This window comes from Marmota flaviventris, chromosome 1 (assembly GCF_047511675.1).
Source record: "Marmota flaviventris isolate mMarFla1 chromosome 1, mMarFla1.hap1, whole genome shotgun sequence".
NCBI lineage: Eukaryota > Metazoa > Chordata > Mammalia > Rodentia > Sciuridae > Marmota > Marmota flaviventris.
In genome coordinates this window covers 96,619,081-96,636,218 of record NC_092498.1, presented here as the reverse complement: position 1 = coordinate 96,636,218, position 17,138 = coordinate 96,619,081, and the positions used below count along the sequence as shown (strand labels likewise).

The following is a 17,138-nucleotide window of genomic DNA, read 5'->3' as shown; positions in this document are numbered from 1 at the left end:
TGTTTCAGATTACAAAGAAACAATTAGGGTTTAGAGATATTATACAGTTCTCCTTAGATCACATAGCCAATTCATGCTACACATCCTGGCATATGCTATTGATGAGTATCAAATGATATAGACATACATATAAGAAATGTGTTAATTTATGACATCTGTGGTTCACATGAAGTTAGGGAAATTTTGTTGTGCCTCAGGTTTTGTGCAGACGAAACAAGGTTGTAATATATTATAAGTGGAGACTTTATCTTCAGAGCTTTTTGCCTTTTTGATTCAGGTAGAATTTTAGGTGAAATTCAACATGGTTATGTGACGTTAATGCTCATGGGGAAAATTAAAGATTTTAATGTAAAAAATGCAAAAGAAGCAAGTCATTCAAATTAGCCTCTAGTTTATCTGCTTAAATTGAACTCATCTATTTAAGTCATTATTATGTACTTGAGCTTTTTCTTCCACTTAGAATATATATGTAAATCTATTGTTTTTACACTTTCCAAAAAAGTATTGTTTCTCTTTGGTGAGGTAAATTCAGTATGTGGATTAGAGTCTGAATTATTTTGTTTTGTTTCTTGTTTTGAAAGAAAAGGCAGCAATTTAATTGTGGGCTTGGTTTGACATACTTTGTTCCTTGAATATTTGGGAAATGAATGTCATTCCCTGCTACTCTTTTGCTGGTTCCCGATACTCTGAACAAGCCTAGTGACTCATAGTCATGTTTTCATGGTGGGTCTTGTGTGCCTTTTTGAGGATAAAAGCATCCTTCTGGGTGGGAAGTGAGCTTTATTTTACTTTAGTGCCTCTTAAATTTTTCCATGCTAGGACTCTTGAAGAGCAGAGCAGACAGAAAGCTGGAGATGTCTGCGAAGTTCTGCCTCTCATGTGTGCAGTTTTTCTTCTTCTTCATAGCACGTGTCTCAATGGCTGCAAAATCAGGGTTTCTATTCCAGTTTGCTCATCTCCACCTCACTACCTTCATGTGACAGAGAGATGTAAGTTTATTTTGTGGCTCTATGTATTCCAGAAAAACCATAGAGCTTCCCCAGGTTGTACATTTACCCAGTTTGAGAAATGTGGCCTTAAGAGATTTACACTTTCCTAATTTTACCTTTTAGGATTTTAGGCTTTAGATTGGTTTGGGTCTGGATTTGTCTGGGGAAATCTCATGTCTAATTTAAGATAGATTATGTGCTATCTGATGAGAAAGGTGATTCTGAACCCTGGCTTCTCTCTCTGAGTACCATTTCTTCTCTTTGCATCTTTTGGGATTTCATTGTCGAACCATCCACTTGGTTCTGAATCTTTCTAGCTTGGTTTCTTTTCTGTCATGTTTCTTTCTGTAAGTGCCTTTATTGCTTTTCTGCTCATCAAATCTGCTGGGACTTTTCATTGTTGTTAGATTTCAGCCTAACATGTTGGCATTTCTGCTACTGGTAGTGACTCATTTCATCAAGCAGTTGAGGCTAACTTATGCTGTGGTCAAAACATCTCAGTGGCTTTCCTCGTAGGTGCTTATTCTCACATATGAAAATGTGAACAGCAGCTGTGCTGCACCAAATCCCTTTCTTGGGAATTCAGGTCAGAGAAGCAGTCCCTGTCTGAATCAATTCAGGATTCATGGTAGAGGGAAAAGAAATGGCAAGACCGTGTGATGAATCTTATGGCTTCAGCTTGGAAATAGAACATGTCATTTTTACCCTTATGTCTTGGGTCGGGAATCCCTACAACCTAGTCTGATGTTGCTGAGATAGGAAGTATAATCTTATTCCCAAAACAGATCTGGTAGGGAGACGCAGTATAGATTGACAATAGTAAAATCTTCCAAATCTGATTTGCTTTCAGTATTTCACTTACAGTAATCTGGGATGCATTTCAAAACCCCCAATGGATGCCTGAAACCACAGATAGTACTGAACCCAATGAGTTCTGTTTTTTCTTAAATATATACACACTTAGGATAAGTTTAATTTTATAAATTAGGTACAGCAGGAAATTGACAACAATAGCTTAAAACCTCAGCATATGATTTTCCTCTTAAGAAGATAACTTTTACTTTCCTCTTGAAGCATTTTTTTTGGTTTCTCTTTGGCATATCCCAGTTGCATTACTTTGCTTGTGCTTTGAGGCCATTTATAAACAAAATAGGGGTTACTTGAACAAAAGGACTGCAAAACAGTGACAATTGATACAATATATGAGATACTTACTAAGTGACGAATGGGTGGGTAGTATGTACAGAGCAGATACACTGGACAATGGGATGATTTGTGTGCCTGGGCAAGATAGACAGGACAGCATGAGATTTTATCATGCTACTGAGAAAGGCACATAATTTAAAATTTGTGAATTTTTTTTGGAATTTCTAATTATGGGACCATGGTACTACTGGCAATTGAACCTGGAAAAAGTAAAACTTCTGATAAGTGGGGAGGGGGTGTAATCAGAACCGGACACCATACCTGCATATCTTGGATACTCAGTAGGGGAAAGACACCTCTTTCTTTCTAAATTTTTTTTCTTGGTTGTACTGAGGATTCCAAGTGTTCGTTCTCTGTATCCTTTTCATCTTTTTCATTTTATCAATGGCTTTCAATAAGAGTTTCTCTTTATTTATCTTCATCCATCTTTTATGTTTTATCTGTGTTTATCAGCAGTGTGTTCTCATCCTAGACTAGTAAGTTTTACACCATACTTTGCTGTCTTAGAAATCCACCATGATTTGTTTTTTGTTCCTCTAAATTATGGCAGTTTGCTTTCACAGTAGATTTCTGAATGCTCAGCAAGTTGAGGGACACTTAGAGTTTTGATATTAAACCACATTGGTCTACTAGAAAGTGAGTTTGTTGTGTAGAAATTTGGTGATTTCTGATTTTATATTTTAAATAGAACTATTTTGGTTGAAATTCATGTGTGCCACCACATGAACTAACCCTAAGCTTTTCTCTGCTATACTGAGTTTACAGATCTGCAAAAATAGCAGGAGCTTTACTCAAATACAGACAACCTTACCTGAACTTTACACAGATTTCATAAAAATAATGTCACTATGCTTGAACTCTGCAAGTGCTCTATTGAATGTGCTTGGAGTCAAGCATAGTCTTAAGGCAAACACTTCCCTTCAGTTTCTTTGTATTAGTCAACATCTATTGTTAAGCATGAAGGACATTTTGCCATTGCTTTGTACCCCAAAACACTTTGGCTGTCCCAGAACTAAATGTCATCTGTATTCCAATGCTTTTTTAAAAATATTTTTTTATTCTAAGCTATTTTAGTTCTCCTACTAGATTATAATTTATTGGGGAAGCAGGATAATACCACAACACACATTTTGTGAAAATATTAATAATTATGTGTTAAATTGAATATAATTATTTTAGTTCATCTTATTATTGAACTCAGGATGGAGTCATTCTCTGTAATTTTGTTAAATGATTATGCAGTTCAGATGTATGTAGTTTTTCTACACTGAAATTGCATTTTACTCAAGTTAGAATGGCAGTCATCAACAACAAATAATTAATGCTGGTGAGGATACAGGGGGAAAGGAACACTTTTACCTTGTTGGTGGAGCTGCAAATTAGTAAAACCAGTATGGAAATAATTATGGGAGTTCCTCAAAAACCTAGGAATGGAACACCATATGACTCAGCTATCTCACATCCTGATATTTAACAAAATGTACTAAAATCAACATACTATAGCAATGCAAGCATACCCATGTTTATAGCAGCACGATTTAAAGTAGCCAAACTATGGAAGCAACCTAGGTATCCATCAAAAGATGAATGGATTTAAACATTCCTATGTACATGTGTGAATATACCACAGTGAATCTCAGCATCCTGTATATCCACAAGACTGGGATCCTAGGATATATTCTATGCTTGTATAAACATATCAAAATAGATTCTACTGTCACATATAACCAAAAATAACAAATAAAAAGAAAAAAAGAGAAAACATTAGGCATTTTTTGGGGGGGCAGATTTGCTAACTTCACTTAGCATTATCGTCTCCAACGCTATCCATTTACCTGTAAATGCCATGATTTTATTCTCTTTTATTTCTGAGTAAAATTCCATTGTGTGTATATGCCACATTTTTTTTTATCCATTTATCCACTGAAGGGCATCTAGGTTGGCTCCACAGTTTAGCTGTTGTGAATTGTGCTGCTATAAACATTGATGTGACTGTGTCCCTGTAATATGCTATTTTTTAAGTCTTTTGGGTATAAACCTAGGAGAGGGATAGCTGGGTCAAATGGTTGTTCCATTCTCAGATTTCCAAGGAACCCAAAGGGAGGGGGCAGAGGATTAGCAAGGATGGTGCGGTGTAATAGATATCATCATCAAAGTACATGTATGAAGACACGAATTGGTGTCAACATACTTTATATACAACCAGAGATATGAAAAATTGTGCTGTATACGTGTAATAGGAATTATAATGCATTCTGCTGTCACTTATTTTTTTAAAAAATCAATTTATAAAAAGAAAAAAATAGATGAATAGATTAAGGAAATGTGGTATATATACACAATGAAGCTTTACTCAGCCATAAAGGAAAAATGAAATTATGTCATTTGCTTGTAAATGGATGGAACCAGAGAAAATCACACTAAGCAAAATAAGCCAGATTCAGTAAGTCAAGGGCAACATGTTTTCTTTCATATTCAGAACCTAGAGAGAAAAAAAAAATTAAAAGGAATCTCAGGAGAATAGAAGGGAGACCAGTAAAATAGAGGAAGGGGAGCAAATGAGAGGGAGGAGAGAAGGGAAAGGGAAGTTACTGGGGAGTGAATGGACATAATTATGCTATGTGCACGTGAGAATACATCACAATGAATCTTACCATTATGTATAATTGTAATACATCAATTAAAAAAAGTAGAAGGGGGTCCAGTAGAGTACAGGAAAGGAAGAGAGGGAAAGGAGAGATATTGGAAAATTAAATTGCATGTAGATTTTATATTTTCAGTAGCAGTGTCTAAGTGGACACTATGGTGCCCATCCATTTGCTCTTAGCACCCACTTTTCAAGGCCAGCAGACTGACCTGTAACTTCCAGTATTGAAGGCTCTTTGTCTGAGAGCTTTCCCTGGCTACTGGAGAACTCTCTTATCCTGACTGGACATACTGGGGATTAATGTCCCCCAGGGGCAATGAATGACAAAAGTTGATGGATAAATGCCTCTGTTCCCTTGATCTTTGTTTAGAGTATCTATAAGATGTTTGTTTGGTTTGCCTGAGTTCCCCAGTGGGAATGGGATCCAATGCCTCACAGTCATGCACCCACATTGGTTCCATTCTTTGCCTCGCCTCACTCTTCTTCTCTGCTATCATAATTTCCTGGATTATTAAGAAATTAAATGTCTTTTAGTTTAGTCTATGTCTTAGAGTCCTGTACTTTCTAAGGGGAATCTAAACCAAAACAAGCATTCTTATGTCAAAATTTATGATTTATTGATTTGTCAATTTTGATGCAGTCCAATAGAAATACAATGCAAATCATACATATAATTTCAAGGGTCCTAGGGGCCACATGAAAAAAGTATAAAGAAATAAGTGAAATTGATTCAATAATAACAGTTTATTCAACTCATATTAAATATTGTCATTTTAATATATATAGCATATATTAATGAAATATTTTTTTTACTCAGCCTCTGAACTCCATTGTATACAATACCCTCACAGGGTAATACACTTATAGAACAAATCAGCTTGGACTCGTCACATTGTAGTGCTCATGTCACTAGTGGCTATTGTGTTGGAAACAGGTGATCAGTTGTGCACCATTATTCTCCATATGTCAAAATGAAGCCATAGCTCTTGAATATATAGGAGGCTATATGGTGAGTCATATATTCTACTGGTAAAAAAATCTCCTTTGACTTCTTTTCTTCTTTCAAACTGAATACAATCTCTATAAATATCTAGAATGATGGGCATTATTACCTTGTTTAGTCTGTGTCCACATATTTATGTTGTTTTAAGAATGAGCTCTGGCGATAGTCACTTTGAGTCTTACTGCTTCTTACATGTTTGCATGCAAAATATAGCCAAAATGTTTAGCATCTCTGTGCTTGTGTGCTTTTCAGGCAGAGGGTACCAGACTTCAGCGAGAACTCCGAGGATATTTAGCAGCAATCAAAGGTAATGTGTATGTGTTGTTTACGGCATGTTACCAAGCACAGGTTGTTCTTGGAATGTGTAAGAGACCGGATGGAGTGTTAATTACAAGACCATTTGGCTTTCTGGCAAGTACAGTACTTGAGCACAGGTGTTTCATTCCACCTACTTCCAAATTCCCATTGAAACAATAATCAGAATATACAAGGACAAAACATATCTGCCCTTATGCTGAAAACTAAGAATAAATGCCACCCACATGCCACAGATTTCTAGGAAGATTTGTTAGACAGTGAGCTTGAGCCCTTATATAAGAATGACTGCAGCTGGCTTACATTCTAAGGGAGGGCAGGTTGCAAGAATGCACACTCACAGACTCACTCCCAAGCCCTCTTGATGGAAAGTACACAGAATGGTAATAGAGGTCGGGGAAGGTTATCAGGAAACATGGCCCTCGTGTGTCTGTGGCTTACACAAATCAGATGCAGGTGCAGCCCTGCCAGTGTACAACATGGGGAACAGAGAGGGCCTGGCATTGGTTTCTAGCCTTTTCCAAGCAAGGCAAAGAAATGAAACCAGTGGAGGAGGAAGAAGAGAGCTCTGGGGAGATATATTTAACCTGTGCCTTGGGTTCCTCATTCATGTAGTACTCCATTTCTCTTCTCAGTCCTCCAAAGCTCTAAAACTGGAATTCTGTGGAACTGAGTTAAATGGCTTCTACTCTTTCTTTTATTATTATTGGTCTCTGGGTAACATTCACCTCTGATTTAGTACAATTGTTTAGCTGGAGTTATTAGTTAGCTAATATTATTTTTTACTATCTGAAGAGCAGGAGACAGGGTCAGGAATGGCCCTGCCAAGGAACTTATTCTTCAGTGGACTCAGGAATAGGCAAGAGGTGATCATCAAGTGATGAAATATGCTAGACAAAGAGGTGGATGTTGGCGGAACATTCCAAGTAGTAGAAGCAGCCAAAGGACCAGAAGGCAAAAGAAAGCATGGACTCTCTGAGAACCAATAGATTAGTGGTGAAGGCAGAAGACTGAGCTGGTTGAGATGTGTAAAGGTGGCAGTATTTATGTAAAGAAGTGCTTTATGTATCATATCATCTTGGGATTTTATTCTGTCAGTGTGGAGGGAATCATTAATAATTGTAGGCAAGGGAATAAGTCACATGATCAAATTAGAACTTCAGAAATATAGTTCTTGAGATTGTACGGAATTCAGTTTAGAGGGAGTGAAACTGAAAGGAGATGTATTAGAGGTCCAATAGTTTAATCAACATAATAATAGCTAACATTTCCTTAATACTCATGTGCCAGATACCAAGATGTACTTTTTAAAATGCCTCATTTCATATAATTCTTACCATAACATTATGGAAGGTACTATTATTTATTGGCATTTTTATACTTTGGAAAACTGAGATTCAGGATGATTAATAGTTTGCTCAAAATCACACAGATGGCATGTGGTAGAACCAAGATTTTAACAAAGGCTGCTTGATTGCAAATAATAGTCTTGATTCTTATGCCATATTGGCTCCAAAAATATTTTTTATAATGATGACTGACATTTGAATATTTATTGTGTGCCAAATACTTTGCTAAACCCTTTTCATGGGTTAGATTTCATCTAATATAAATAATAGACAATGAGTACATAATACAGGGCAGATACAGTGAGCAGGGAAGGAAGGGGGTGGATTTTAGCCACAGACACGATTGGATTGGTAGGTCTTGGTGACACATTCATTTTGTGAGGATGACCTAGGATGACTTCTAGTACTCTAACTGGGAAAACTGGATGCCATTCATGAAGATGGGAAAAGGAAGAGGAACAGATGTAGATAGGAAAGTTAGGAGTGTGTTTTTGACTAGTGAGATTTGGGATGCTGGTGAGACATTCATGTAGTGATGTCCACTAGGGATTTCGAATTAGCATATGTGGCAGCATTGGAGGCCAAATACATGGAAAAGAACACAGAAAACCTTTCTCTAAGTGGAACCTGGCCCAGATGTCATAATTAATATGTATTGGTTCCATGTGACTTTGCAGGCATGACGGCAGGGGCTAGGGTTGACTGTTCTTGAGCTACCCCACCATCTGCTTATTTTTTTTTCTTCTTTTGCTCCTATACTTGCTTTTCTCTTTGCAGTTTTAAGAGAAAGACTTCCCTTCCTGCTTTCCTCTGAGGCAGCTGCTATCTTCTTAAATAGCTATCTTCTAAACAAGGGGAAAAGCTGCTAGATATTTGCCATCTTTCAGACATTCTTTTAATGGTTCATCATTGCTTGTGGTTAATGTCATAATATATTTAAACTGAGTTATTTTTAACTAGAACATATACCCTCAGGCTGTGCAAGCAAAGAATACTCATGTAGCACTGCAATATATGCAACCAATCAGAGAGGATGAAAATAGAAACTCACAAATTTGGCTGCAAATAAAAATAGAAGATGTTACATTAGATGCCTTTGGACAAGATCCAAATGTTTGAATAGAGGGAAAAGTTCCATCCAATAGTAAAATATTAATTCTTCTACTTAGGATGTTGGGCAAGGGTTTGCAAGATATCACTGATCTTTTAAGAAAATATTTGGTATTAGTATTTAGCATATATTCTGTTTTAAGTTATTGAGTTGCTTTGAAGGAACTTGACTTTTAGTTTTTAGATATTTATTTCTCTATTATTTTGCATCAGCAGAGTAAGTTCTTGTCTTAATCTGTCTTGTGCTTCTGGGTAATGTACAAAGGATAGAAATGTATTTGGCTCATTGGAGACTGGGAGGTCCAGATCAATGGGAACCATCTGGTGAGGGCCTTCTTGCTGTATCACAGCATGGTGGAAGGGATCCCATGGGCAAAAGAGAATAAGATAGGGGGACAAATTCATTCTTTATAAGGATCCCACTTTCACAATAACAAACCCATTTCTTTGATAACAGTAGTAATCTATTCATGAGGGCAAAGCTTCCACATCCCATTCAATTCTTTAATGTGCCACCTCTCAACACTGTTGCATTGGGCACCAACTTCCCAGAATATGAGCTTTGGAAGACACATTAATACCATAGCATTTCTCAGTTGCTGAAATATCAGCTGTCTGCGTCCTCTTGGAAGTGAGGCTTGAGCTTGCTCCCTTGTGTGTCCATCAAAGTACTTTCTATGGAGTAGATATCTCAGAAACCATTTTCTAAGTTACAATGACTTCTATCCAAATTACCCATCACTACTTATTTACACAGTGATGAGTAGTTATTTTTGACTTCTAACAGACCTATTTACTGCAACATTGTACTTACTTTCAGTCTTTATGATTCAAATCTTGGATAATTTTATTTTGAGCTTACATTAGTTTCATTTTTCACTGCAAAGGTCATTTGTCCTCCAATGTTATCATTTTTATTTTTCCCCTTAAGACATTGTTAAGAATCTGTCTATATAGCTATTTATAATTTCCATCAGACTCAAGACAAAGAGTTGAAGGAAATTGCATAAGCTGTTTGGCATCTGCATTGTAGAAAGGGAACAATTAGTGATTAGCTTTTCGCATAAATTCAAGGGATACATTTCTTGATATAGATTTACCTCGGTGGGGGTGATTGTGGTACTTGGGATAATGTAGCTATCATGTCAATGGTAACCCAGTCATGAGGGAAACTATTCTCACTTATTCACATTCACAGTGTGAAGGGATGGATGCAGGGTTTTGCATCATTGTTGGCTGTCTCTACACCTACATGAGTTTCATCAGAGTCCCCAAAGACTTCAGTCATCACTGGTTTTCCCTGCCTTCACTCTGGAAGGGGTGGCCACCTCACTTTAACTGTGTGGGCTGTACACTGCATTTTCAAGGGCATCCTTGATGATGCTTAATGATTTATATTCTTCATGGAGAGGAAAATGCAAGCAGTTGTACCTCATGTGACTCTGAAACACATTCAAACCTCTGGGGTTTAAAGACCAAACATTTATCTATAGTTATCAGGGGAAGCCAAGGGGGGGTCATTCTCTGTCTAGAGAATGAAATAGTATGATAAAGTACCAAACTGCATAGCAACTTTATCCATGTTCTTCAAGGATATACTACCATCATTTCAGACATCTTTTATTATGTCTTTTTATCTTAGAACTGAGCCCCAAATTTAGTACTGTCCAACAGCCATGTAGTTCGGTTTTTAGTTTAATCAGTGGTTTCCATCTTTAATTCCCTGAGGTTTGGTTTTCTTTCTTCTCCTTTTATCCAGCCCCTTTTCATACCCATGAGAGACAAAGGCCAAGACACCCACCTGGGCAGTTTCCACCTTTTAGCTACTAGATAGATTCTGAGCGGCTACAAGCTCTGGCCATTCTTGGTACCTTGTTCTGGTCTCTGCCATGAGTCATCTCCTTGGTGACCCAGCACTAACCTCTGTGTTCTGCAGTGGGAGTAAGGTTACTGGAAAAAACTTGATGATGCTTTGTATCATCATGTTACCATCAAATTTTATATCTTTACTATTATTAATAGCCATGATTTTGCAACATACCAGATTTGCCTTGAAGGAAAATTTAGACCTATAGGCTTAAGAACACTAAGCTTTCTGAGAGTTTTGATTTAAAATGGTATTCAGTGCAGTGGCATATTCTTGCAATTCCAGGTATTCAGGAGTCTGGGACAGGAGGATTGCAAATTTAAGGCTAGCTCCAGCAAGTTAATGAGACCCTCTCTTAAAATAAAATAAAAATGGCTGACAATGTAGCTCAGTGGTAAAGTGATTGCCTATATGCACAAGGCCAAGAGCTTGATCCCCAAGATCACAAAAAACAAATTAAACCCGTATTCATGGTTTTAATAGTGAAGAAATGCAATCTTTTTTCTTTGTTTTAAACTTTTAAGCTTCTTCAACTTAAATTCTGAGCCATTTTTAACCACTTCAAGAAATTTTATTATTTTAAACCACAGAATTACCTTCAGTTGTTATGTCCTAAATTAGTGTTTATTTTGTTTTTATCTGCTTCTAAACATGCTTTATTTCTCATACTTAAAGTTTTTTTTAGGATTAACTTTATTTTTAGACCTCTTCAGTTTCATAGACCAATATGATTCTCACTGATCTACATATTTGTGATTGAATGCCATTTGTTGAGTGATAATAGGACACATTATTATTTTTATTTTATTTTTCAGATTAGGGCTGGGTGTTGATTTTTTTCAAAGATACAGTACATATCATCATGTAAATAACAGACAATGTACAATGTGATATGTCTTAGAGGCCCTCAAGGAAAGATGTGACTGTGGCTGTATGTGGCAGGTTGCCTTCAAGATTTTTCCTTAAATATTTAGCAATATTTTAAGATTTTTTTTCTCACTTAGAGAGGGAGGTAGAAGAGATTTCACATCCATTTTGAAGTAACAGGAGTTGTTTTTCTCCAATCTCAGGCATGCAAGAAGCCTCCATGAAGCTCACTGAGTCACTGCATGAAGTCTATGAGCCAGATTGGTATGGGCGGGAAGATGTGAAAATGGTTGGCGAGGTAAGATCTGGGGTGGCAGTGTGCAGGAGGTGGGGTGGTGTCCACGAGATTCCCACTGAATCCTGCTCATTCCAACTGCCCCTGCCCCCTCTCCTTCCTTCATGTCCTAATCTTAAAGGGAGAACAGGTTCCCAGAAAGTGACAGGCAGTTCTGTTATCTGGTTATCCCACACTCAAATGAGAGGCAAAGATGATTATAAAAACCATTTGAGTAGAGAGCTGTAAAGATTATTTTTCTTCAAAATAACAGTAGCCTTTTTTAGTCTTATACTACAGGTATTAGCAACCCATTTCTCACAAAACTGGATTATGGGTGAGATTTTATATAGTAATGTCACCTATTAGTCCCTAAATTCCTGCTGACCAACTCTCCCTGAATTAACAGGCAACAGCTTTGAAGAGCATCCATTACATTATTAAAACTAGTTCTTTCACTAACCAGTTCTTTCTTTTACTCTCCTCATCTACAAAATGAGAACAATCATTGTACCTACTCATAACTTTGAGCCTTTGTGTTCATGTCCCCAGTTAGTGTTTAGTGCTTGTTTGGATCACTGATGTGCTAAAGCTGCCAGCCAGAGGTTCTCTAAATCCTTTGTTAAAACAAAGTCAGTCATGTCCTCCATATTGGGTGAATGACTACAGCTCCTTTAGGCACAAAAAACCTGAACCAGATGTCACAGTCAAAGCTCAGGAAAGTCTAGGCACCCTCGGAAAACATGAATCAACAGAGGAGCTCCAGGCTGATATCCCAACATGGATCTTCATAGTCTCATTGGGACTGAGATAAAAACAGAGATTTATTTATTAGAAAAGCTATCATTGGTCCTATAACATATTTCAAGACTTTCAGGATATGGATTTGGCCAAAACATTTTCCACACATCATTTTCAAATGAAGTTATTATGTTATTGTATCTTCTTACATTTTTTCCCAGTATAAAGACACTGTTTCAACACTCTGTTGCTAAATGCTTGATTCATTGTAAGTTTCTGATTAATGCTGTATTATTAAAAATTCAACACAAAAGAGAAAATTTTAAGGGAAGAACAGAAACTTGTATAAATATCTTTTCAGAACACTGTATCATTATAGTCTACATATGGCAAATGTTGGTTCCTTAAGAAAGTGGCTTCTATCTTAATCTCAGTCCTTGTGGCTGACAGTATCCTTGAATCCTTAGCTGCAGATGAAAATATGGGCTCTTTTGATGATGAAGGAACTGGGTATTTTGTATTCAGAGGATCTACTCATATGAAAATAAACCTTTTTTACAGTGGAGTTAAATTTTCTTGATTGCATAAAATTCTTGAATTGAGGATTATAACAATTAAGATTAGGGTTTGAAGTGTGAAAATGATATGAGAGCAAATTTTAAAAAGTTTTTTTTTTTTTTTTAACAAAATAGAAGCATCTCTCATATACAGGAATTTGGAGGTCAGATGACATAGCGGACCCAAAAGTATCAGAGGCTTCTCTTTGCTATCCTTACTTTGCTCCTTCAGGTTCAAGAGGACCCTTTGTGCAGTGGACATTATCTCTCATTTCTGCATTCTATTTAGTAAGAATGAACTCTGGAATATGGGTCTAGCCCATACCCTTCTTTTGGGGACACTTCCTTACAGTACATAATTGGCCACTTTAGCACATGGATACCCTTAGCTAAAGGAATCTGGGAATTAGAATCTTTATCCTAGGCAGGTGTGTGCACAACTGAAATTAGAGGTTCAATTATTAAGAAGATAAAAAGGATAAACTGAAGAATAAGCAGCAGACCATGTCAGGGGACCCCAAATGTAGCAGTAGGAAAAATGTGGAGATAATATTGTTGTGCACCTGCTAGGTGCCTGGGATTCTAATAAGTATTTTATTTTGCCTACTCATTTAACTGGGGAAATTGAAATTCAGGAAGGTTCAGTTTCCTGAAGTTACACAGCTGGGATATGAATCCTGCTCTGGTAAGGTAGCCTGGATTAATTGATAGTCATGAGCTTTGAATTCAAGGAGATAAAACTGGGTACACACTTAGGTCTTTCCTTTATCCACTGTATGATCTTGGCCAAGTTAGGTAGCTTCTATGGATTTCAGTATTCTCTTCTATACATTGGCAATGCCACATCTTTCCTCAGAAGACTATCATGAAAATTAAATGTGTATCCCCACATAATAATAGAGTAATCATAGCAATAGTAGTAGTAATAAAAATAATAATATTCATTGTGTGATTATCATAGTTGATACTCCATAAATGGTAAGATTCTTCCCAGTAGACTGTAAATTTTATGATAGGTCTTTGAAAGCTTCAGCAATGGTTAATTGTTTCTGTCTGGGTTGATTTTTAATTTATTGAATTCCTTCAGAGAATTTAAGCGTCTCAGTAGAATTTTTCAATCTTTTAGCTCCAAAGTCCATCTATAGGGATTTGGGAGCCCTTTGAAGATTCTATATTCTTTAGTCATTCAGAATCAGAAATGCAGTTTTTAAAAATGAGCTGAGATCTCAGCTTGTACTGTTAAATATATAATTAACAAATTGCCCTATTTTTTCATATTCTTAAGTAATCTACATTATTTTTAATATCTAATGTCTGGGAGACTATTATTTATATAATTTTACAGTTTCAAATGTTTTAGAATTTTAGTTTAGGGAAAGGCATCCAATTAAAATATTTCAGCAGGTATCTCTTTATTTTTCCTTTTCTTTTAGAAATGTGATGTGCTATGGGAAGACTTCCATCAAAAACTAGTGGATGGGTCCTTGCTGACACTGGATACCTACCTGGGCCAATTTCCTGACATAAAGGTATTTTAGTCTATTTATATAAAGGGAATAATTGAATGGTCTCATGTAGTTATTGAAAGATGGGCAAGATAAGGAGAATTAAAAGTACTCAAACTGACATCAAAGACAATTCGTAACTTTTCATTTATTTAAGCATGGGATTTTTATTCTATTCCTATGATTTTGAAATGAAATCTGGTTACAGAAATTACATTGTCTGCTTTAGTGAACTGCTTCAGCTTTTCTTTCTTTCCAGAATTCTTTTAAAGCCTGTAGATTTAAAAAATCCTAAATCAGAGGTACAAAAGTTCCAATCTTCTTTACATTCAAACTTTTTATTATGTAGCATTGGATAAGTATGTGCATTAAATGAAACAGTAATGACACAGAAGGGAGAAACTTTATTGTAACCAGATAGCAAAATCTTATCTTTCCTGTTTACTAGTTATTTTGCATGTGGCCATAGTGCAGCTGGGTAAGTTTCTTCTCCTTGAAATGTTCAGGTTCAAAGTGAAATATTAATATATAATTATTTTAAATACATTTGCATCTGGACCCCAAAATATTTTACCTAATACATCTATCTTGTTTGACACTTGTGTAAAATAAAAAAAAAAATAGACAAGTGTATATTCTAGATTTAGGTAAAATAGACAAGTTTGGAACTGACACTGGAGGGGAAGATAATTTTCGAACCATTTGAGCAGCATTACATGTATCCCAGCCTCTCATTTATTTTCTGTGTTCAAGGTGAAGAGCCAGGTAAGGTAGCCATGTCCTATCTTTCTGGTAGGATGAGGAAGCCATGAATCAACATCAGTGTGTGCATCTGTAGTATTTCATTAGGAGTCTTCTGATGCTATCTGGTTACAATGGAGTTTCTACCTTCTGTGTGATTACTGTAGACATGGTCAAACACTGGGAAACTACAGAAATGTGCACCAGCCTTGGCCAAGAGACATATGGAAACTTCTTAGCAACAAAACACTCATAGTGATGACTGAAGTTTTCCTGTTCCCACACTATTCATCTAAAGGTAGTTGGCCAATATACAGAGAGCTTTTAGGATATAAGGGGCCTTGGACAATAACCTAAATGGATCAGTCTAGACACCTTTACTCTGTTGGCCAAAGGCCACAGAGACCCACATGATAGATTCTCACTGATGTTAGCATAACAGATAGAAAGTGTTAACAGTAATACAGTGAAAACTAGCCATACATACAATTTCTTATTTGAACTTTCTAAAACACTTTTGTTTTAAAAAATGCATGTTTGTGGGCTGGGGCTGTAGCTCAGTGGTGGAGCACTTGCCTAGCATGTGTGAGGCACTGGGTTCTATCCTTAGCACCACATAAAAATCAACAGATAAAATAAAGGCATTCTGTAAAAAAAAAAAATTGCATGTTTCTAAACCACATTTAATGTACACATTATTATAAATGACATACCTTTTAAGGAAAGAATAAAATACACCTCAGTATTAAACAAAAACAACAACAACAAAAAGAAAGTGCTTTCCTAGAATCTTCATTTTCCTTGACTCTCTGTGTTGGTGTCTGCATTAGACAAAACACAGACTGGCCTGTACAAAAGGCCCTCACCAGTGGGCTCACTCAGAGATTTTTGGAGGCCTCTTGAATTTTGTGCTAATCTAGCTCACTATTTCTGTTCTTAGCAACATCTGGGCATCTAGAGAATGCTGGGCCCCATTAATATTCTGACACAAATGGGACTGAAGCCAGTTCCACAAGAGTCCCCTGAAATTTGGATCATTGGATGCTGTTGTTTTCTTTCTCCAGGTAGAAAATGGGATCTTGCATTGAGCTTGAAGAATGAGTTGCAGTGACTAATTGTGTAGTAGATCAAACTGCCATCTTAGTACTCTCTGGTGCCCAGGTGGCTAGAGTATAGTTATTATTCCAAGACAGAAGCCGGTCCTTTAAGAAGCTCCTGGAAAAATTGGTATTTGAGAAGTTAACTCTTTCCTTCCCCAGGTAAAAGCTTGGAGTTGAGGTTTATTGCCCACTTACTCTGGGCTGAGCTAGAGGAAGCAACTAGTGCAAATGGCTGCATGCTAGTTGAAACCATTCTAACCACTGCTTTGATTTGCACTATCTTAGAATGCAGGACCTTTTCAACTATTTTCTGGGTTTCACAGCAGGATTGATTCATGTGATGCTGCTAAATTGGTGTATCCATGAGGGAAGAGAAGCCAGGTTATATCCTTCATCTTCTAGTAGCAATTGTATTAAATAACAATCTATATCTTCAAAAATCAATACCCAATAAATCAGAAGAAGATAAGGAATACTGTATCCTCCTACCAGAAAACTTCAAAGCAGCTTGCTATTATTTAATAGATTTTATACATTCATAGCATGACCTAGATTAGCAAAGGAACGTGTAATTGACTGGAGAAGATTACATTTGAAAGATTTTTGAGTTTCAGGAACAAAAACTTGGTATCATCAACAAATTGTAAAGATCTTAGTTGTTACAATGCTACCCAGAGATAGTTATTTAAAAATTGGACCTACTCTGTAGGAGCTTATAATTTCAGAAGACAAATACACATAGAAGTATCTGTGGTGAAACATAGATTTTTAAAAAGCCGTAATAGATTATATCAATTCAATCTTTCAGTTCACTCCATGTCAAAAGAGATAAAGAACTCAGAAGAACTTTTACTTTAAGCAATTCTT

At 36.5% G+C, this 17,138-nt stretch overlaps 1 protein-coding gene across 2 annotated transcripts in view; it reads left to right on the top strand.

Annotated features, from left to right (window-relative positions):
* Amph (amphiphysin) overlaps positions 1 to 17,138 on the top strand; it is a 213,050-nt gene that overhangs the window by 115,197 nt on the left and 80,715 nt on the right. For both annotated transcript variants that reach the window (XM_027939668.2, XM_027939671.2), the window contains exons 3-5: positions 6,098 to 6,152; positions 11,557 to 11,651; positions 14,359 to 14,454. In XM_027939668.2, coding sequence (XP_027795469.1) covers positions 6,098 to 6,152; positions 11,557 to 11,651; positions 14,359 to 14,454 — 246 coding nt within the window. The remainder of the gene's footprint in view (positions 1 to 6,097; positions 6,153 to 11,556; positions 11,652 to 14,358; positions 14,455 to 17,138) is intronic.